The sequence below is a fragment of the Periophthalmus magnuspinnatus genome, chromosome 4, assembly GCF_009829125.3.
Source record: "Periophthalmus magnuspinnatus isolate fPerMag1 chromosome 4, fPerMag1.2.pri, whole genome shotgun sequence".
Lineage (NCBI taxonomy): Eukaryota > Metazoa > Chordata > Actinopteri > Gobiiformes > Gobiidae > Periophthalmus > Periophthalmus magnuspinnatus.
Window position 1 is genome coordinate 1,039,419 of NC_047129.1, and position 22,457 is coordinate 1,061,875.

General features: G+C 38.4%; 2 protein-coding genes across 2 annotated transcripts in view; one reads left to right on the top strand and one right to left on the bottom strand.

Annotated features, from left to right (window-relative positions):
- The first annotated feature begins 6 nt into the window (after positions 1–6).
- Positions 7–8,233, top strand: si:ch211-201h21.5 (uncharacterized protein LOC555526 homolog). Its single transcript, XM_033964982.2, has 6 exons — positions 7–47; positions 5,151–5,337; positions 5,635–5,817; positions 6,293–6,404; positions 6,549–6,685; positions 7,198–8,233. Exons 2-6 carry the CDS (start codon positions 5,155–5,157, stop codon positions 7,552–7,554), a joined length of 972 nt encoding a protein of 323 aa, XP_033820873.1. The 5' UTR covers positions 7–47; positions 5,151–5,154; the 3' UTR covers positions 7,555–8,233.
- A 720-nt stretch (positions 8,234–8,953) lies between these two features.
- Positions 8,954–22,457, bottom strand: part of tmem131 (transmembrane protein 131) — a 30,917-nt gene continuing 17,413 nt past the window's right edge. The window contains exons 20-41 of the mRNA XM_033992090.2: positions 22,134–22,286; positions 21,979–22,054; positions 21,312–21,426; positions 21,059–21,197; positions 20,765–20,874; positions 20,006–20,078; positions 19,699–19,850; positions 18,727–18,869; positions 18,316–18,502; positions 17,267–17,452; positions 16,981–17,133; positions 15,881–16,200; positions 15,423–15,604; positions 15,163–15,293; positions 14,974–15,086; positions 14,318–14,464; positions 14,130–14,235; positions 13,506–13,624; positions 12,949–13,012; positions 12,437–12,537; positions 11,412–11,566; positions 8,954–9,908 (exon numbers count right to left, since the gene is read on the bottom strand). Coding sequence (XP_033847981.1) covers positions 9,633–9,908; positions 11,412–11,566; positions 12,437–12,537; positions 12,949–13,012; positions 13,506–13,624; positions 14,130–14,235; positions 14,318–14,464; positions 14,974–15,086; positions 15,163–15,293; positions 15,423–15,604; positions 15,881–16,200; positions 16,981–17,133; positions 17,267–17,452; positions 18,316–18,502; positions 18,727–18,869; positions 19,699–19,850; positions 20,006–20,078; positions 20,765–20,874; positions 21,059–21,197; positions 21,312–21,426; positions 21,979–22,054; positions 22,134–22,286 — 3,201 coding nt within the window. The 3' untranslated portion in view covers positions 8,954–9,632. The remainder of the gene's footprint in view (positions 9,909–11,411; positions 11,567–12,436; positions 12,538–12,948; positions 13,013–13,505; positions 13,625–14,129; positions 14,236–14,317; positions 14,465–14,973; positions 15,087–15,162; positions 15,294–15,422; positions 15,605–15,880; positions 16,201–16,980; positions 17,134–17,266; positions 17,453–18,315; positions 18,503–18,726; positions 18,870–19,698; positions 19,851–20,005; positions 20,079–20,764; positions 20,875–21,058; positions 21,198–21,311; positions 21,427–21,978; positions 22,055–22,133; positions 22,287–22,457) is intronic.

Sequence of the window (22,457 nt, forward strand, 5' to 3'; positions counted from 1 at the left end):
CCAATCACAGACGCGCTTTGCACAACACCTCTGTCACAGGTTTTGTGGTAAGTTCTGAATATTCTCTTATTTATGCAAAAATATTTCAGCCAAAAATCTATAACGATCGTGCTGAGAAAACGTTTACCTGTGCCAAGACGAAAATAAATAAATAGCTTTGTACGTTTAGTGCTCGTGCAAATAGACCGTGTGGTCAACTTTGAACTTCAGGAGGACATCTCACTCCACATATGTGTTAAAGATCAGATGTTCAGTAGGGTTCGTCCTAGGATTAGAAAGTGATCTGGCCTTTGATTGTATTTAATTATTTGTTTGCCAAAGTTATTTAAGTAAAAATTTCTTTCAAGACACACTTTAGAACGAAGGAAAGATCCCTCTCTTTTAGGCTATATAATATATTAAAAGTTTGAAAGCTTGTTGAGGGCTGATCAGCTATGTGGTAACTAATGACCTCAAGACCTTTAACTTTGTTTAAAATCTGTTTCTGAAACGTTATAAACCGCTAAATCAATAAATCAACGCATCTTGCGTTTAAAATGAGCTTTTTGGTCTTAAAACGACCGCATTATGGATATTAGATACTACTAAGTATCTAAGTGTAATTGTTCTAACAGCGCCGCCTAGAAGTGGAAGGTCAATTTTGGCATAAACTCACAAAATTCAGAACAGTGATAGGACATGGACAGGATATGAGACATGCCTAAGAATGTATTGAAGCCAGGGGTCGGTTGACTCTATACCAGGGGTCCCCAAACTTTTTCCTGTGAGGGCCACATAACTTTTCGCTTCTCTGATGGGGGGCCGGGGTCAGTTTGTAACAGAAAAAGTATGACAATTGCAGGAGTGCCTAAACGTTAAAATGTATTGTTTTCCAGAAAGCCACACAAAATCAAATAACCCTTTCTGGATTCTTCACAGAACAAAAGTCAGGAAATAAATAATAACACTATTAATGAAATAAAGAATAATCAAATTACCCTCCCTGGGTTCTTCATAGAAAAAAGTCCTTTACATAAACTTTCACAACATAAACTTTCTGTTGTGCCGTGCACAATCTTAACAGGTCCAAGTTCAGCTTAGTTGACAGAGCAGAATCTTTTACTTAAATGACTCATATGAGCAGTGTCTCAAAGTTCTTGTGTTCCTTCTTTATACTTTTGTAGGTTCCAGTAGGCTTGTAGACATTGCTGTTTGCAGCTCTCTCTCATCAACTTCCCTGTGAAAACCACAAAGCAAGCAGGCTGAGAAACTGTGATACAGCACCTACACAGCACAACCAGTACCACTACCAGTATGGTTGTGGAGATGGATTTTATCCCAGTAGATCTTATTTTGATTATATTTGTTTATACTCAGAATGACTTATTAAAGTCAGAAAAGTGAGCTTACCTTTGTATGTTCATCAGTGTGAACTGTGGGCCTGCATCTGGCTGGTGAGAAGTTGAATGTCAGGTTCCATTTTAGTCACTGTCAGTCTCAAACACTGATGCAGATGTTCATCTGTCAATCTTGATCTCATTGGGGTTTTCAGCAGTTTCATGCGTGAAAAGGTTACTAACTAAATAGTTACTAATGAAAATAGTTCATAACTAAGTAACATTTTATTGCAAAAGTCCAACTTTATTATCAAATACAAATACACATATATGAAAAAAAATCAAAATGATCTCTGGTATTGTTCAGGGGGCCGGACCAAATGTGGAGGCGGGCCGTAGTTTGGGGACCACTGCTCTATACCCTTATGTGAGACTTTTCATGATGGTCAGGGGTTCAAAAATGCCATTTTCAAATTTCAACTTAATCTGACCAAGTGGAAATTTGATACACTGACACTGATCAAATTCATAATTCACACTTAATACTCCAGTAGGACTGGGGAGAAAACATAATGCTCTAGGGCAGACATGTCAGACTCAGGCCCACGGGCCAAATTTGGCCCTCGATATAAGTATATTTGGCCCGCCAGATCATATCAGATATGTACTAAAGCTGGTCCGCTGGCCCCGCCCCAGTATAGCTCATGCACCTTTAATACTACAAATCCCAAAATGCTTTGCAAATACGTTGGCGCCGGTCCCCATGACTTCTGTTGACACGCATTAGCATCTGCTACCTGTCGCCTCACTCAAATTTAATCCACCCCTTCTGAAAAACATGCAGATGTGTTAAAAATTTTTCAACAAATATTTAGTTTGGCCCGAGACTTAGTTCCAGTTTTTAATTTTGGCCCTCTGTGAGTTTGAGTTTGACACCCCTGCTCTAGGGCAAGGGCCACCTCCTATATACATATATATATATATATATATATATATATATATATATATATATATATATATATATATATATATATATATATATATAGTATAACACTGGAGATTTGGCCTGTAACATGTAAGGCTCATTGTACAAATAGTTTTCCAAATGCATTAATTAAATTAATAATTCATTTATTACATTTCAGTCAGTTAAATAAACACAGCAGAAAAAACTTTGAACAAGGTTTATCCTTACCTATTTTAATATAATTTTGTCACGTTCGGCGGACCGGATTAATAAGCCCAAAGGGCCGTGTGTGGCCCCTGGGCCATAGTTTGCCCATGTCTGTTCTAGGGTCTTCCAAATTGCCCATTCAAAGTGAATAGCGTTGTGACTCAAATCACGTAATGGAAGTGTAAATACCCACTAAACATTGACCAAAACACACAATAATTGGCAGAGTTTACCATTTTAGGCAAAATGTATCTACAGTGTCACCTTTTAAGTGACCTCTATGGGATGTGAGACACATGTACTTTGTCATAAGCCAAGGAAATTTGTAGTAAGAGGACACATGAAAACAACCCTAAAACATAATTGGAGTACTCTATATTACCCTGAAAGTCAGCCATATTGGATGGCATTTCTACCACCACTTTGACATATGTTTATATGAGACCTATCTAGTCCTAGGTTTTTGATTCAGATGAGCTCACTCCACATGCCACATCTAGAAATGCTGATAAACAATAGTTATATGCGTGTGTGTGTGTGTGTGTGTGTATATATATATATATATATATATATATATATATATATATTTATTTATTTATTTATTTGTGTGTGATAAGATTATATAATCTCATCACCCTCCACGGGTGGTCTCATCCCCTCTTTTTGCCACACTCGGGACCTCTACCAGAGGCTTGGGAGCTTGAGGGTTCTGCACTGTATCTTTGCTGTTCCTAGTACTGCACTTTTCTGGACTGAGATGTCTGATGTTTTTCCTGAGATCTGCTGTAGCCACTCCTCCAGTTTGGGGGTCACTGCCCCGAGTGCTCCGATGACCACGGGTACCACTGATACGTTCACTTTCCAGGCCTTCCCCAGCTCTTCTTTGAGCCCCTGTTGTTTCTCTATTTCTCACGTTCCTTTTTCCTTATGTTTCCATCACTTGGTACTTCGATGTCCACCACAACGGCTTTGCTCTGTTATTTATCCACCACCACAGGAAGTCCCACAGGATCTTGGCTCAATCATTCTCCACTACCTTTGGAGGTGTTTCCAATCTTGACCTTGGGGTCTCCCGTCCGTACGCTGCACAGATGTTTCTGTACACTATGCCCACCACTTAGCTATGCCACTCCATGTATGCTTTCCCGGCAGCATCTTAGACCCTGCAGTTATGTGCTGGATTGTCTCAGGGGCTTTTTGCACAGCCTACACCTTGGGTCTTGTCTGGTGTGGTAGATCTGGGCCTCTATCACTCTGGTGCTCAAGGCCTGCTCCTGTGCAGCCAGGATGAGTGTCTCTGTGCTGTCCTTTAGTCCAGCTTTCTCCATTGGTAGGATTTCTTGATATCAGCCACTTCAGTTATGTTCCGGTGGTACATTCCGTGCAGGGGCTTGTCCTCCCATCATGGTTCCTCCAGCACCGCTTCCTCTCCACTCCACTGTCTGAGACATTCTCTGAGCTCGTCATCTGTTGGGGCCTTGTCCTTGATGTACTTGTGGACCTTGGATGTTTCATCCTGGACTGTGGCTCTCACACTCACTAGTCCTTGTCCTCTTTCCTTACGGCTCGCGTACAGTCTCAGGGTGCTGGATTTGGGATGGAACCTGCCATGCAGGGTCAGATCTTAAGATCTGTGGTCTGTACCTCCTTTGGCTTATGATTCCTGCTGGGTATCTGATAACCGGCAGGGCGTAGCTGTTTATTGCCTGGGTCTTGTTCTTGCCATTGAGCTGACTCCTTTGGACTTGCCATACTCATCTGAGGTATTTGTCTGTGGCTGATTTCCTTGTTCCTCCTTCAAGGTTGCCATTGGCTTGTGGGTACCAGGGTACTTGTATCCCATAAGCAAGCTCAATGTCTGCTATTGTTCCTTCTGGGAGTGAGACCTCTTCTGTGTGGACTATCTTCCCTCTCTCTGTCACCATCTGGCTGCATTTCTCAAGCCCGAATGACATTCCATTGTCTGTGCTGTAGACCCTGGTGGTGTGGATCAGTGAGTCAATGTCTCGCTCATTCTTAGCATACAGCTTGATGTCATCCATGTGGAGGAGGTGACTGATGGTAGCCCCATTCCTGAGTCGTGTCTATAGCCAGTTTTGTTGATGATTTGGCTGAGGGGATTCAGACCTATGCAGAACAGCAGTGGGGACAGTGCATCTCCTTGGTATATGACACTTTTGACGGTCACTTGTGCAAGTGTCTTCCCATTGGCCTCAAGGGTGGTTTTCCACAACCTCATCGAGTTTGCAATGAAGGCTCTTAGAGTCCTGTTGATGTTGTACAGCTCCAGGCCTTCAGTGATCCATGTGTGTGGCATTGAGTCGTAGGCTTTCTTGTTATCAATCCAGGCAATGCACAGGTTGGATTTACAGGTTTGGCCATCTTGAGTGACTGTTTGTTCTACCAGGAACTGGTGTTTGGCTCCCCTGGTATCTTTTCCGATGCTCTTCTGTGCTATGCTCATGTATTGAGCCATGTGCCCACTTATCTTAGCCACGATGATGGCTGACATGAGCTTCCATGTTGACATCTTTACAATCTAGTATTCAGAAGTTGCATCTTCTAAACTCTATATTTGGAAATGCACTTAACATAGTATCTACAGCTCTTCAAATCAAATTAGATGGCGCTATATAGAACCTATAAATTTCTCATTACAGAGCCATGTCTAAGAAGCTGGTGATTGTTGATACAGACTGCGGGATAGATGATGCTCAGGCTGTTTTTATGGCACTGGCCACTCCTCAGGTCCAGGTGATGGGCTTCACCTGTGTCTTTGGAAACGCCGATGTCAACAGTGTGTGTCAGAACGTGCTCAGGGTGCTGTCTGTCTGCGGCAGAGAGGAAGTGAGTATGTATACTTCTTCATTTGTATCTAAGACTAAGCCAGGACTAAACTAACACTAAACCCAGAAAGACTAACAGGTCTAAACTAGACTTAAATTATAGCAAACCAGGTCAAACATAATTTAACTCTCTCTACGTCTTGTCCAGTGACACAACAGTATATATTGGGGTGAAGTTTGAACCACTTGTCATTAGGTTTCCCCCATAGTAAAGTACTTATGAATAGATAAATACGATGTGTGGAGGCTTGTGAAGCTATTGTGAATCAACAAAGTCTTACATCTCAAGTCTCTACAGATCCCAGTGTTTCGTGGCTGTGGTGGGCCTCTGGTCGGAGCTGATAAACCATTCAGTGATCACTTTGGGACAGATGGTTTAGGAGACGTGTTTAAAGACAAGGACCCACAGTGGGAGCAGAAGGTCCAGACAGAGCATGCAGTCAATGCGATGATCAGACTGGTAACAGAACACCCAAACCAGGTAGGACCAAACCATTTATACATTTAAAATTACTGTTATATAGAAATATAACCATATTGGCACTCACTCCTGGGCTGCACTTGGTGGTGGAAAGACTGATGGATGCAAGGCAAGGCAGGTTTATTTGTATAGCACAGTTCGTACACAAAATAATTTCAAATGCTTTACAGAATAAGAAAGGCCTATGCACTGCAAAATGAGGCTGCCATTCTGTCCCTCTGGCTTCTCTGACCACCACCAGTCACTCGTACTCTACTTTAACACGTAGGCAAAGTGTGTGTGAAGTGTCTTGCTAAAGGACTCAATGACAGCATGCACTGGTCAGATCTGGGATCAAACCACCAATCTTTTGGTTTGTGGATCACAGAGTAATTGCCATGCCAATAGTGCAATAAAAATGTTCATACATTATATCCTAATCATGTTGTTACATCTCTGTTTAAAAACATTCAAAATGTATTTTGTTTTTTTCCAGGTGTCATTAGTGGCTCTTGGACCACTCTCTAATTTAGCCATGGCTGTACGACTAGACCCTGAATTTCCAAAGAAACTGAAGGATTTGTACATCATGGGAGGCAACAAGGAGGGTGAACATTTTTCTGGCTAGAAATTTCAAAGGTTTTTATAGAATTTCTGTGAATGTATTATTGATGGACATAACCATAGATGCAATTTCTCCCAAATATCTGAATCCTTGCAGTTTAATTAAGTTAACCAGTGACCTCTCTTAGGAAAAGGAAACGTGACACTGTGTGCAGAGTTTAACTTCATGATGGACCCTGAGTCTGCCTATGTGGTTCTGGAGGAGTTTCTCTGCACCACATACATCGCCACCTGGGAGTACGCCTGCAGGAACAAGCTCACCTGGGTAAGATATCAGGCTAATTACTATAGTCTAGAGTAGGTTTAATCAGTCACTTCTTTATTTTTGTCTAGTCAAATGATGACTATTTATGCAGCTTTATTATTTGTATTACTTTGTAAGCTGTATTTGTAAATACACTGTTGCACAAAAAGTACTCTTCTCTGTAGCACACTAATGTGAAAAAGGCCAGAGTTTAAACATTAGTTTAAAGAGTTTGCACTGTTTATAATTTTCAAATTTTCAAATCTTTACTATGTTTTAGGATGATCAATTACCATCGGTCCAGGGCCTACAGATAAAAATAGCCTATCTGGCTAATTCTGGTGCATTTACAGAAATGTTAATTAATGTGCATTGTCCCTGTCAAATAACCTACCTACCTACCTACCTACATACATACCTACATATATACATACATACATAAACATTTGAACATACTTTAAAATAATAAGATAAGATAATAAGAAAAAGAAAACAATTACCATTTTAATTCACCCACATCTTTGCCTTGACAGGAGTTTTTTGAAGCGTTGATAAACCAGGATTCCCCCGCAGCTTGTTTCATGAAGACCATCACCTCTCAGTGCTGGGCCTACTCCAAAGAGTCTATGAAGAACAAGCGGGATGTGTATTTTGGACCTGGCTTTGTGTCATATGATGCTTATGCGATGGCAGCATTTATAGACAGCAGTGTGGTAACAGAAAGCATTCACTGTCCTGTCCGTGTTGAACTGCAGGGGGCGATAGGGCGAGGAATGATGGCTCTAGATCAGACAAATAACCTCAACAAGACACATAAGGTTTTTGTTTTCGAAAAATGTGATGTGGAAAAGTTTGGACACTTACTGATGATGTCCCTCAAGCAGCCATAATATACACAACAGACTGGTAGCTGGAAATGGGGAAGTGATTAGTTAGTTACTCTTATGTGAAATCAAAATGGGAAACTAATATGTGATTTTTGAGGGATTCATTGTAAATGTATGCAATAAAACTATATTTATCCCCACATTTTAGGACCTATAGGTCTAATGGTCATGAAACCTATTGTAAAACCAATCATACATTTTGTATTCCAGCAATAACCACATCAGTCTAAAAGAATAGGGTTAGTACAGTAAATTATGAAAAAAATTGTGTTTACCTCGTTTCCAATACCCTTATGCTGCCAGAAGATATTAAACTAGAATCTACTCAAAGCATTGCCTTTGGTCATTACTCATTTCATATCTGTATTATTGTCTTGAAGGTTAAGCCTTCATACTGGTCATTAGAGGCAAAAAAAAACAAAAAACTATTGAACACCTTTCCATAGATGTATAGGACATTTTCTATAACCCAATACTTATCCACCTCTGTAGTTTGTACAGTATTGAATTAAATCAGTAGAGCTTGACATTAATGTTAGTGGTCTACTTAGATTGAAAATACAGAGCAATGAGGAATTTGAAAGACTTAAGTGTGCAATTTATGACTAGTAAGTACTAGGGACAGCATCGCGCCTGGCTTGTTTTAGATTGGATGTATAGGGAATAAACCTCGTGTGATTCTACTCTCTGGTCTCCAGTGATTCTTCTGATTGGATAAAAGCAACATGCTTACAGTGCGTTCATTTTGTCAGAATATTTAGAAGGTCCTGGTTCAATTCTCAAACCATAGGGAGCCCGTCCGTGGATCTCTATATGTTCATTTGTGTGTTCCTTCTGTGTATTCTCTGGTTTCCTGAAAGCATCCTCCAGCTCACAACCACCTGGTCAAGATCCTAGCTCAGATCTACAGAAGGGCCCTTGGATACTGTTGTGGCTCACCATTGGCACATGACAAATCTGGCCAGTTGCACTTTTAAAGGATGGGTAAAACAAATCATATCTACTAGTTAGCAACTTAATTTGCCCAGATGTTTTACAAAAGAAACTCAATAAAAGGAATAAGACAGTTGCTGCTTGCTGAAATACTTTATTCAAATTTGCTTAACAAATATTTGTAACGTACAATACAAACCCCAAATGCAGAGGCCATATTGAACTGAGAGTGCTTTCAAATAGATGTAAGGCTTTGGGCTATTGGGCCCTTATTTGATTAGCCCAGTTAAAATAATGTTTAAATAATCCTTTTTTGTATTATTTTGAAATCACAGACCAATAAAAACCCAAATCTAATATGAAAAACAAGACACGTAGCCATTACTGTGTTCTTATCACCATGTACTGAAACCATAACAGAGTATTCTGTATTCCCAATATTTGTTATGAAGGGGGCGAGCAGTTAAAATAAATTAAAATAAAAGCCAGCATGTATTGCCCTCATAAATAAAAAGCCATGGAAACTAAATAAACAAAAGTCGCCTGCATTGGTGGCTTCCAATAAGTCACACTTGAGGTAACGCTGCTGTGGGATGGGGAATCTAGACATTTTGAAAGGTTTAAATTAGGGCTGCACACTATAAAACATTCTAGCAGTATCAACAAATGAAAGTGAATGACTTTATTTAGTCATGGTTCTAAATATATTAACTCTCCCAGTTAAATGTATTTTTTTCATTTTTTTTCTCTAATATTAAGAATGTGTAAAGTAAAAAATTTAAAAGTTAAATAAAAGTATTGCGTCCAATTTCTAGATGTCTTCTGTCTGTAAATTAATTTGGAAAGCTTTGGAAGAAATAACTGATTTTAGACTAAAATTATATTTAAATAAAATCAATAATTTACTGCAATATTGGGCTATATAAAGGTCAGTATTTTGTAACTGCCAAAATGTTTTCACTTAATGGAAAACACTGGTCAATATTATGCCAAATTAACTTAGATTTGTAAGCAAGTTTTCCATTACCTGGAGGTGGTTCTGAATGAATGGTTTTACATTGGACATTACACTTTGGTTGTCAATACCACATTTGCCTCATATTGCACAGCCCTAAGTTAAAGTACTCCACTTGATCATATTGTTGTTTTCAGTTTTCGCTGTTATTGGAAGTGGGCCAGGGCTCTGAGCTGCGGCGGTTCAGAGTGGGTCTCCAGATGCTCCAGGGGTTGTAGGTGCGACTCAGCTCGTTTGGGGAGGCAGGACTTGAGGGGGCGGGGCTAGAGACCAGGTCAGAGGTCAGAGGTGAGCCGCTGGATGTCGCCGAGGGAAAGGGGTTCAGAGCAGAGTCAGCGCTGGTTGACCAGATGGAGCTGCCGAACACGGGTGGGGTGGACCAGGGGTTACGGACGCTGCTAAGGAGTGACTAAGAGCAGAGAGAAATGAGGGAAAGAGAGGGAGGAGAAGGGCAGAGAGAGTGAGGTGAGAATGGAGATATAGAAATGTGTTTAGAGTTTCAGATAATACCACTAGATTCTATGGAGCTGTAAAGCAGTGATGGCAAAACTTTAATTGGGTCAAAAGTAACCATAAGCCAAAAGGCCACAGTTTAAATTGTGCTGTTTAAATGTTTAAAAGTCCCTGTCTGACTAAACGGACAATGAGCAGAACATCTCTGTAAATTGGGTCATAAAAGCGTATAAAAAAAGTGTTGTGTTGAACACAGAGCTTAAGATCAGGTGTTACAGTGTTTAAGTCATCCAGTTTAAAGAACAATAATCAAACAAGGAGAGGTTAAAGAGTTTACACAGTAATAACAAATGGACCAAACGTCACTTTTCAAACAGGTCTGAGGGATCGTGAAAATTTGGTTGGACTTTGACATTTACACTGCCATTTTGTCTAGAACATACTGGGCTTATACAGTGAGGCAAATAAGTATCTGAGGTCTTTAAGGGTCAGAATTCTAGCTGATAGACAGGTGTTCAAATACTTATTTGCAGCAGTAACATACAAATAAATTATTTTTAAAAAATCATACAATGTAATTTCCAGATTTTTTTAGATTATGTCTCTCACAGTGGACACGGACCTAAAATGAAAATTTCAGACCCCTCCATGATTTCTAAGTGGGAGAACTTGCAAAATCACAGGGTGTTCAAATACTTATTTGCCTCACTGTATACATTTTTTACTAGTACATGCTTGTTTTGGATCAGATTAATTATTTCTGTGTGATTTATTTGCAATATGTTTGCCTAGCAAATCCAGAATTATATCTATTTAAGATCTGCTTTTTTATGCGGGTGGATATCAGTCTGGTCGCAAGCAAAAGTGATCGTGTAAGTGATGCATGTAAAACAAAGGAGCTCAACGGTCATCTAAATTTACATTTCTATCACCTCAGATTAACAGTTTAGTACCTCACTCATTAATTCTGTAGACAATGTTTTTCAGTCCCTTTTTTCCTTTTCTTTTTTTATTTATTTTGTTTTGATATGGATGGACCGTACATTTCCCTGATTGGCTAATCTACCTGTCAATCACGTGCATCTGAAAACTGAGAGATTCACTAATGACCAGACTCATCTTCGCTTCACTACACAGAAGCGCATATTCTTGTTCCCAGTCGAGCAATATGTAGTAGTCAAATATTTCGGTATGCTACATTGATGAGCCAGCATCAGTTAAAAAAGTGGCATCTTCTTTATTAAATATTTTTCATATTCTAAAAGTAAAACAAATGAATGGCCAAAAATCAATAATAGCAATATTTAAAAGGAAGAAGTTACAATCATCACTTCAGTAAAACGTGCACTACTGTATTGTGAACAATTAAATCCTTAACAAGTGTGAATGATTGGTGACAGAAAAATGTGTCTCAGTGTGGTCTTATATGAGTGTGTGTATATGTGTGTAGTAGCCTTACTGTGGTGGAGGCGGTGGGCGAGCTGGAGCTGGTAGGCCAGGAGTGCAGGGGGTCGTTATTTGGGACATCCCAGATTGAGGAGGACACAGGGGTGAAGTCGGGCCAGGTCTGTTGCTGTGGCTCTGAGTTCTTTGGAAGGTTCATGCCACTGAAAACTACAAAATATGCACAACTTTTAGTAACAGTAGAGGGAGGTGAGCCACAAAAACAATGGTGGACATCTAGCAGATAACTGCACCGACTTTGGCTTGTTTATAACAGTGAAAATGACAGGTTAGACTATTCATTTTTAGGTTTTACTAAAATCTTGCAATAAATAAATAAATCTAGCTCTATCTAACCCCCCTTTATTTTTTTGGTAACATTTATAATTTTCTTCCTGGTACATAGATATGGGCAGCAGATATGACATATGTAAAGGTAATTCCAGAAGCAACCATACTGTAAACAAGGGTAAATTGTCTAAATTGCACAATAGTTTTAATAAGACTAATACAAATAAATGTAAATATTAATTTATCAAAATAAAGGTGTTGTCAAGAGTCAGAAAAATGTGTTCTTTGCATGCAATTTGTCCCTGAATTTTGGATGGAATTTTCTGTGAGGTATTTGGTTTTAAAACTCACCACTACTTCCTACTTTTTTCTACAAACACCACTGATGAACGTATGTAAAACTATGATAAATATTTACCACAGGTATTATTTCACCAACCCAATTAATAATTAGAAAAACATGAAAACCAGTATTACAATTGTGGAGCTCTTGAGCATTATGTAACTCTACCTTGTTTCATTAGAAAGTTACTATGTATCTTCATTCGCAGATATGTGATGTACAAGGATTTTTGTCTGAATGTCTCCTTCAAACTATTTGAATAACACTTATTTAAGTGGGATAAATGTATATTAATATTATTACAGAAGAAAACATTTCCATTCACCACGGCCAAAGGATAGAACTGGTAGTATTCTGGTCTAGTCCCACTACATTCCTGGTTTATTGGCACAGATCCATGCACCTACCTCCTGTCAGGTTGAAGTTGTTGTTGGGCCCAAAGGCAGAGAACGAGTTGGAGTGGATGCCTGGACTGCTCACTGTGTCAATGGGACTCCACAGCCCAGAGCTGGAAACAAGACAGGACCCACATCTCACAAACTATCCAGGGACCAGAAGATTAAAGACTACAGAACTTTTATTATATCGATATGATTAGTGCTTCCTTTTTTGCTGCTCAAGTTTGTACAATCTGGTGAGAATATAGTATGGTTTGTATTCCTTAAGACTGGTCTATTCAACTGGCGTCCAAATATGCCTTTTGAAATTTGATCTGGCCTGTGGCCATTTTATTGAACCAAATTCGATCATTTCTGCTCCACACCACTGAGTGCGGATTTGAAAGGATAAACAGGAGCCATAGAACATGGATGTATGGTGAATTTGAAAACTCAAACAATCTAGCTTGTAGCATAAGATAAACAATAAACCATGAAAATAAAGTAAAGCAATATCAGTTACAAGATATGTGAACAGTTACCTGTCTGAGCTGTCACTCTCCACTGAAGTCATGTGATTCAGACCTTTCCCTGGACCAGAGCCTCCTGACAGGGCAGAAAAAAGGATAGGGTCAGTTTGACTCATTAGTTTAGTAGGTTTCAGACAGAGTGCATATTAGGGAGTTGCTAACAGGGCATTTATAGAAGAATAAACTACTTACAGTATTTAGGAGCATAATTCCTAATAATAAACAAACTAACTTATAACTTTGAATACCAAAAAATGTATATACCGTGTGAACATCTCTGGTACAAAGCAATTCAACTATACTGATAAAAACATAAAAATATTTAAGTGCATTTCACTTTTTATAGCTACAAGCTTTACATGTGGTTGTCCCTGAATGAATCTGCAGTTGGCTGAAAGTACATTTTGAAAGACCTCTTCCTTCCTTCTCCAATCACTCATTTGTTTACACAGAAATCAGACACCACAGCATTAAAATATTTTTTCTTAAGTTAGGTATATAAAGTAGACCAGTGTCCCAGACACAAAACCAATCGTGAAACAGTTCAATTCATTATCATTATCATTTACCCGGGCTCTTGTCGTAACCAGCGGCAGCAACAGCAGCAAAAGTGGGGTTTCCATTTTTTCCCGGGAGAGGAGGGGCTGTGGGGAGTTTACTTCCTGGAGCCTTCTTTTGACTGGTGTCACTGAGAACATCACATCAAATTAAATAATGAACATAATTCAATTGTGGTGAGACACTACGAGCAAACAAGTATATATATTTTTTATATTAAAAAATTATATATATATATATATATATATATATAAAATATATATATATATATATATATACACACACACACACACACCTTTTTCCTGTAGAATTCTCGCATACATATAGAAAAAGAAGATATTAAATTATGAAAAATTGTAAGATATCTTTTAGGTTTTATATAGTACATCCACTTGATAACAGTGGAATTCTTTATATCCTATTTAGTATGTGACTAAACTTCATATTTTTAAATTAAACAAGCTGTGTGAAATAGCGGTGAATTGTGAGGAGAGACATTATTATTATTATGAAAAATTTCCCCGACAAGAAGAAATGGTTTCAAGAGATTCAGTACCACTGCAGTCTAAGAAGGCTTTGTACTTAAACCTGATGATCTATGTTTTAGTTTGGCACAGTGCCTTTCTGTGGCTGACCTGTTGAGGACGCTGCTGTAGGTGGGGGGAGGAGAGCAGTTGGCCCTTTTGAGAAATGGGTCTGCGTGGATTGTCTGGAGCGAGATCTGCTGAAGACTACCAGCTTCTACAAATACACAATAAATAAAATGAATACATACATAATATAACATGAAATTCTGTGATTGGATAATTGTTCTTGGTCTTACGGATATTATTTTCTGGGATGTCCCACTCTGGAGAGGCAAACTCCTTCTCCCCTTCTGAGCTACTACTGTGGCCCAGCTCTGGCACTGAGCTGCTGGACAACATTTTGGCTAAAAGAGAGGGGCGCGCTTCCTCAGACTTCCCATCTTCTGTACAAACACAAGACACATGGAAACTCAGTGAACAGGCAAATAAATAGTTTTATCCATATATACAGTATTACCAATGATAGAGCATGATTACACAACACAATATAGATGGCACAAATTCATTGAGGTTATGACAATTGCCTGCTATTTGTACAGACAGGAAAACTATTACAAGTCAAGTTATATTGTGAATACGTAAAGATTGACAGAATAGAGGTATATCTTGTGTAAAATTTGGACTAAGAATAGAAAAATATTTGAATTTCCAATTTACATTGTGAATAAATGTACAAGCAAAACTGACAACAATGTAAAAAGCTCATAAAACGTTCCAAGACGGTCCACCAGTCACCAGGACTGCAACCGCTATACAACTTCATCCAGACAAAATAATTACTGCAATAATCATCAACTAACTTAATTATTATCTCAGAAAAGAATGGTGGACTATTACTATAGTAATATATAATATATATTAAAATAGTATTAATGTAAAAGAGGTAACTCACGTCTGTTTTTTGGGACAGGGCGGGGCTTGGGGAGGTTGGTCAAAGGGTGCAGACCTTTGGATTGGAAATTTTTGCGTTTTTCTTGAGGAATAGTGTATGGTAACTCCAGAGAACTGAAGACAATACAATTATTAATATCACAAAATACAGTCATGCTTGAAATGGATAATCTGGATTTGTGAATCTCACCTAGATTTCTCAGGCTGGTTCTCTTTTTTTGTGGTTCCTTGTTTTTTGGGTTTAGGTTTAAGTATAAAATTTGAAGATTCATCTTTTTCGTTTGTGGTGGGTACTGATCGTCCTTTCTTTTTAATTGGTTCCTGGAAGACAGAAATACATTAAATTACACATCTTTTGAGCTTTTGAGACTGAATACAATACACAACTATTAAATGATTATTAATATTATTGTTAGTCATAGGTCCATGTATCCTGTGTGTAAATGGCACCTCTTTGATGCTGGTCTCCACGTCTGGGTTGGAGGTCTCTGTTGTTGTAGAGGAGGTATCGTCATTATCAGCCAGATTATCTTTGAGATCGTCTCCCTGAGTTTTTAAAGTTGCTTTTTTCTCTTTCTCTTCTTTCTTCTTTTGGGACTTTGTTTTTCTTATTTTCCCTTTGGATTCCAAAGCTGAACAAAAAAACAGAGTGAGACAGAGTCATTTCTGCTAATTACAATATGCAAACACAGGTTTTGAGTATTACATTTTTAATTATTTGTTCAAATTTATGTTAAAACAAATAAATTATTTGAATCCTTATCCACTGCGGAGAAATGTTTACATGTTCTAAAATAATGCAGCCAATATGCAGCAACTGTATTGTTGTATATCTTTAGTACAAATTGCATATTATTTTATACTGTAGACTCTCGTGTTTCATGTCCTGTTCCTTGAGTTGCTTTCACCTTTGTTTTGTAGCTGAGTGTTTGTGTCCTGTAGAGCCTCTGAGCTGACCGCATCAGGCCGGTCCAGGTCATTGTCCATGGCTCCAATCAGACTGGCGTAGTCCTCATCAGGACAGAGCCCCCTCTGGCCCTCAGTCTGCTTGGAGCGGCTTTTGCGGTTGGTGAGCTGACAGTCTGGAGTGCTCCCTTTGGCACTCTGAGTGGAGGCGTTTGGCATAGAGCGGGTTATGCCCGTTCTGTGCCTCTGGTCACTGTTCTGCCGCCCACCGAGCCGAGCCGAACCATTTGCGTAGTATCCTCTGGAGTTCTGGGGCAAGTCACTGTAGAAACAATAGACATTTAAACTACTAGGCTTTTAAACTACTGTAATCAAACTTGAATTTATAAAACAGCACTGTACAAAGCCCTGGTTTACAATTTGCCATTATAAAAGTACGTAGCCGAAGTACAGTTATGACATTTTACAGGCCCGTAGAGATCAGAATCATATGTCATAGATCAAATGTAATGGTGTCAATCCCTCATGTCAGCTGGGAACAATGGCATCCATAGAGAAGCATTAGTTAAAAACAATATTGAAAAACATAGACACCCTGTCACTACTAGTGAACAGATTGAAAACACTAAACAATTTTAACTGCAACAAACATCTCAATTTGGTTTACCATTATTCAGACAGGGAATTTGTTGTGGTATGTCAACAAAATCCCAATCTGTAGGAATAATGAATATACAAACAACTGTCAAACTCTACAAACATTCTACACGTTTGAGGTCAATCTCTTAAGGCAGATGATGCAAGATTTTAACTAAATATTTGCAAAGAGACCTGCCCTGAAGACACATCTTTCATCAGCTTACCTCAAAGCAACACATTGGCTTTCTCTAAGCTGTGAAGTCCTCCAGGTGTAAACTAAATACAATGAATGCATTTCAAAGTTTAACTATACCAATTATACTAGTTATATTTTACTAGTATATTTATATGACTAAGGGCATGAGAAAGGAGCCAGTATTCCTATTCAATTATTTGGCATTTTACACAAGAAAGCTGCTGATTTTAAGCATCATCACTAGTGAAAACATAGTAGCTGACTTACTGTGAGTTACTGTGGTCGTGCACTATTTCCCTGAGATTAAACGGTTTCCCGGGTTCCAGATTATTGGACTCCACTGAAACCCGTCTCTTAAAAGGCTCCCAGATGCTTTTAGCTTCAATCCAGGCTGTAGCAATAACCAGAAGGAACATGGAGCTGCAAACAAAGCAAATTAAAATAGCTATATTTTTTTTACATTAATTCATTAATCAAATACAATTCTAATTTTAGTTCTAACAATTGAAAGTAATTGATTTCTGTTGCAGTGTGTTTAGTGCCCTGTCCTCACCTCATGATCAGAGACACAATGATGTAGAGCTCCAGTTCCCAGCTGGGCCTGGGCAGCGTCTCGGCGCACGTGGCCAACATGTGGTACGGCAGCGACGCATTCAACACAAACACAAACTCTGAGCCTCCCAACGTGACCAGTTTCAGCTCTCGGATCACTCGAGATGACGTGAAGTCAGGCGTAAACCTGCACAACGGAGGAGGAAGTCAGCTAGTTTCAAATACTCAAAAGTTACAAATGTGACCACAACATGGGGGTTGGGTGTTGTATGTAGTATTAAGAGCTTAGCAGACAACAATGAAAGTATTATTAAGAAGTATAATAAATAGTATGGAATATTAAGAAGTATGTACAATACATAGTACAACTAAAAATGTCATCCAGGGCACGTTCCATGTTACTATAATAAATAAATATTGCAAGTTTGAGTTTTATGTAAATGATCAGATCTATACTTTTACAGTACTTTTAAAAATGCTAAAGAGTATATTAATGTAACATACTTGAAACTTTGAGCTGTGAAAAAACAAAACATGCATTTTTCAAATCATATGTTGCCATAATCCATTTCTGCCTGAAGTCAGATCGTTAACATTAGTGTTAAAAAGAGGAACTTAGAGCTACTTACTTTGTGGTGTGATGTTTCTAGACAGAATGTTACTTAATGCCACAGCAAAACAGATGAGCTAGTTTTTAGTTTTTGCAATTTACAAATGATTGCTTGAACCAGGCTTTGTAGGAGGAGAGGAAGCAGTCCTACGCACAGGAATACAAGATTCCTCTACACAACATAATTTGCTAAATTTAATTAGAACCTCAAAGTGAAAATTGGCCAGTGTGAGGAAATCTATTCTTGATATAGCAAAAATATTTCCCTGTGATAAGAAGTTGTTCATGCACAATAAAAACATTTCTTGGACAGGTTTGGTGCACTGCATTGTCGTCGCTGCAATGGTATCAATTACACACAAATGACTGAACTTTGATGGTTTAAATAGGTTCTTTCAACTAACTGTAAAAGTTGATAGAAAAACAGCCCGTGCCCTTACAGAATGGTAAGGTCCTTGGAGGTGTTTGGTTTGAGGGTGAACTCCTGACAGTTGAGGACCTTGAAGCCGTAGCCTTCACAGATCTGTCCGTTAATCTGGGCGGGCCTCAGGGTGATTGGAAGCAGGCCAGTATTCTCCACTCGAAAGGTCCGCTTCAGAGTGAAGTTTGGCTCCCTCACTTTTGTTTCTGGAGAACAAACAATAAAACACAATGTATTTTTGACATGTGCCCTTTTTATTTTGTTAATAATATATTATTTTAAAAACAATGTCATGGTCTTCACATTAACCTTTTTTTTCAAATTCAAATCCTTCTGATACACAAATTCTGCTGAAAAAAATACATCTCTAAAAAGGTCTACTGAAACTGGTAACTCAAACAGGGTCATTAATGTTCCAGCCCATACTCACTGTCTGTGCAGTCTCTGAGCAGCCCTTCTGTCATTTTAAACCTCAGAAAACTGCCCTGTCCTGGAGCCTTTCCTGCTACCTTCAGACTCTCAGTGGTGCCGCGTCCATGGAGCACAATGGTGTCGATCACTGTCAAGTTATTCCTGAACAAACATATAGAAAGTACAATTTAGAGAGGAAACGTTAATGTGTGCCAAAGGTGTATCTAACACTAGAAAACAGTATACAAAACATACGACATAAATGCAATTGAAGAGATGTTTTGGGGGAAAGGTTCATTTTAGAACTGCCAATTCCCAGAGGGATCTAGCAGCAGTCCTCTACCCAGAGGACCATTTATCGTGATAAAAATAATCACCAACAAAATAACTGTCATTACACCACCAAAATGTGCAGAAAAAAAGCTACTTCCTGATGATCTCTTCTGGAGCATTGTTGTTTTCACTTTTTCTTATTCTTATTAACAAAGTACAACTCTATAGCAGTTTAAATATGGAACTTATTCATAATGTTAACATTATAATTATTCACATTGATAATATTTTTCAGCAACTTTAATAATTATCATCATATTATCATTAATTACAATTATTTTGGCTATGTAATCGTGACACCAAATTTCAATATCATCCTATGCTTATTATCAAGAGGCACTTGACATGACAAATCTCTATCCACAGGCCCTAATACAACAAACATCTGCAATGCACGAAAGTCCTGACAGCTTTTGTCAACATAACAAATATTGTTTGATTAGTTGATTTCATATTAGAAATTGATCGGTGATCAAATGTACAAGGTACAATCTTTGAAATTAGCTTCATCACCTTTAATTCTCTCTATTAGAGAGCAGACAAAGGGAATAAATGATAAAAAGCACAATTCGTTTTTACAGAGTAAACAAATGAAAAATGAGTCAAGACATGCTGGTAGAGGTGCATCCTGTTAGAGTAACCCAAGCACACTTCATACCTGACAATGAGGAGGGAGGAGACACTGTGGTTACTGATGGGAGTGAACCGAACGTTAAATGATTTGATTTCTCCGGGCAGCAGGAGCAGGTTGAAAACAAATGGTTTGGTCGATCCCTCCACAAACCCAGAGCTGCCCTTCAATACTGAGGTCTGAGGAACAAAGAAAGACAGTTAGTGGCAAATACTTATCACACGATGGGCTCTCAGCAACAATAACACTGTGTGACTGTGTGTTAGCAATGAAATTAGAGTAAGGGCCCTTGAAGTCCAATTGAATTGCTACAAAATTGTCTTGAAGTACTCACTAGGTTTCTATGAACTTGGAACTCCAGTGTTTTTAGATCAATGTTGATATTGGACAAGTTTCCTAAAGGGAACCTGAAACACATAACAAAAAAGTTGATTTTATTTAGATATAGATATAGATATATAGATCAATAGATAGATAGATAGTTCTGAACACTGAAAACAAAACAATTAAGGTATTTTATCATAAGTATAGTTTAAGGATCGCACAAACTACTTCCTGTTTTCAGGTTCAGCCTTTTATGATAATGTGAAGTCTCATTTTCCACGCGTTCATGTGCAGTTTTGTGTGTATATGTAATATGAGCCAGGGCATGTGTTATATTTGATGTTTTTGCTACTTCTACGGTGCGAACTGTGATGAAGTAAGACCACAGTAAACATCACTGAAAAGAACTCTCGTGTTTGCGGACAAGATGGCATATGTTACATTAGTGCAGCGTGTCTGATTAAAGATAAAATGTCTGTTCTTGGCTGTCGGATTTGTAAAATAAATCTACCCAAAAATGTGATTTATAATCCAGTGTGACTTTTGTTTTTTTCTTCATTATTTCCCATTGTTTCACTGGTGTTACTTATACTTTGGAGCAACGTATAGTCCAGAAAATACGGTAGCCAAAATTTTGTTAATTAATAAATATATATTTTTATAGCATCCTGTACCTATATTTAGTATCCTGTACTGATATTTAGATTGTAATCAATTAGAAAATAATCTATTTTATCTTGTTTTACTAAAATGAATGTAAACAGTCCACCTGTCTGCCAGTTTCCCAGAGAACACCGAGGGATTTGGTAACATGGCCAAAGGGAGGACTTGAACATAAACTGGGACATCCGCTGGGTTTTGAAGTATCACCTCTTCATCCTGCAGGCAGAACACATACAAATACACACATTATTTTAAACACTAAAGAATTTTGAGATTGACTGAGTAGCAATGATCCAAATGTATATAGTCCATAAAAATATGGACCATGAGTGGCAACTAACAAACTAAACTAACTAAAGATATCAAAGAATTAAATATTATATATAAATAGTCTACTCACAGAGGAGGAGTTTGTGTTGGTGAGGGGGAAGGTGATTTTCTGTGAGGAGTTGACGAGCGAGGGCCAGGTCAGATGAGCTGTAACTCTGGCCTGAACATTCTTCTGCAGGTCTGTGTTCACTTCAAAAACCGCCTCAATCCTGTAGAACAACAAAGAGTGAAATCCTGTGACTGGTCATTAAATAGTCTGCTGCTGTGGTGTGGCCAATTTAACAGTAAAATTAAATCACTGAACCAACGAACACATTCCTTACTTGTGTCCCATGCGCTCTTTCAGCTCCTTCCATCTTCGCAGGAGTTTTTGATGAAGGTCAACGTCTGCATCCCAGATGTCTTCCTGCAAAGCCAGTTCGTGAGGCTTCGACTCAGCTGTGGAAACAAAATGTTATTAATTTGATGCTTTGTTTTGAGACAAATTAGGGCTGCACAATATGTAAAAATTACTGTTAGCTGTAGTAATGCAAATAGCCAAGTAGCCTTCAGACATGCTTTGAATCTGAAATTAATACAATTATCTAAAGTAGTGAAAGTGATAAAGGTGATTAAAATAACATCCTTTTTACTGTCCATACTAAAACAATACTGGCTTCATCATCTTCATCGTAGCTAAGCTATTAAACTGCAAAATATGATTTGCTACCCAAATACTGAACACAAATAGTTGTAGTTGTATAGTTGTGTAGAAGTTAGACAGTCAGATACTTGACTTTTAGTTCATTTTGATTTTAGTCCATGAGAACATCTTTTTGATGTTGTTTGCAAACCCTAAACTGACCAATATGGTTTACTGAAAACCAGTCAAATCTGTCATTCAAAAAATATAACCATCAAAGGTGAAACAGAGGTCAACTAACATAACATGGAACGTTGTCTAATACTGTGCAGCTCTAATATTTCACAACCAGTTCCAACAACACTTACATTTAAGCACAAATGGCAGCCCCACATAACAGTGATCACCACACTGCAAGCTGGCATCAAAATAAATATTTGCCACCTGGAAAAGATGGAGTGGAGCAAATAAGTCGATGCTTAGGGACAAATTTGGCGTTCGAGATTCACCGGGAGAAACAGACCTTTGATTTTCGTCTGGGCTCCAGCTCGTCCTTGTTGTTTCTGAGTCGTTTGTAAAAGAAGCGGATGTCTTCAGTGAGGGACCGAATCTGCTGCAGACGAACTCTCTGTGTGAATGAACTCTGGATACTCATACTCTGGTGGACCACTTTGCCCTGAAAAAAAACAAAACAAAATAATATAAGTTTAATTTTATTTGTTTGATTAACATTATAGGTATACTCTCAGATGCAAGAGTCTGTTTTGCTGGATAGGATAAAAAGCATACCCATGCAATATATATCTATATAGTGTGTAGCACAAGTGTGAAGATAAATCAATACTTC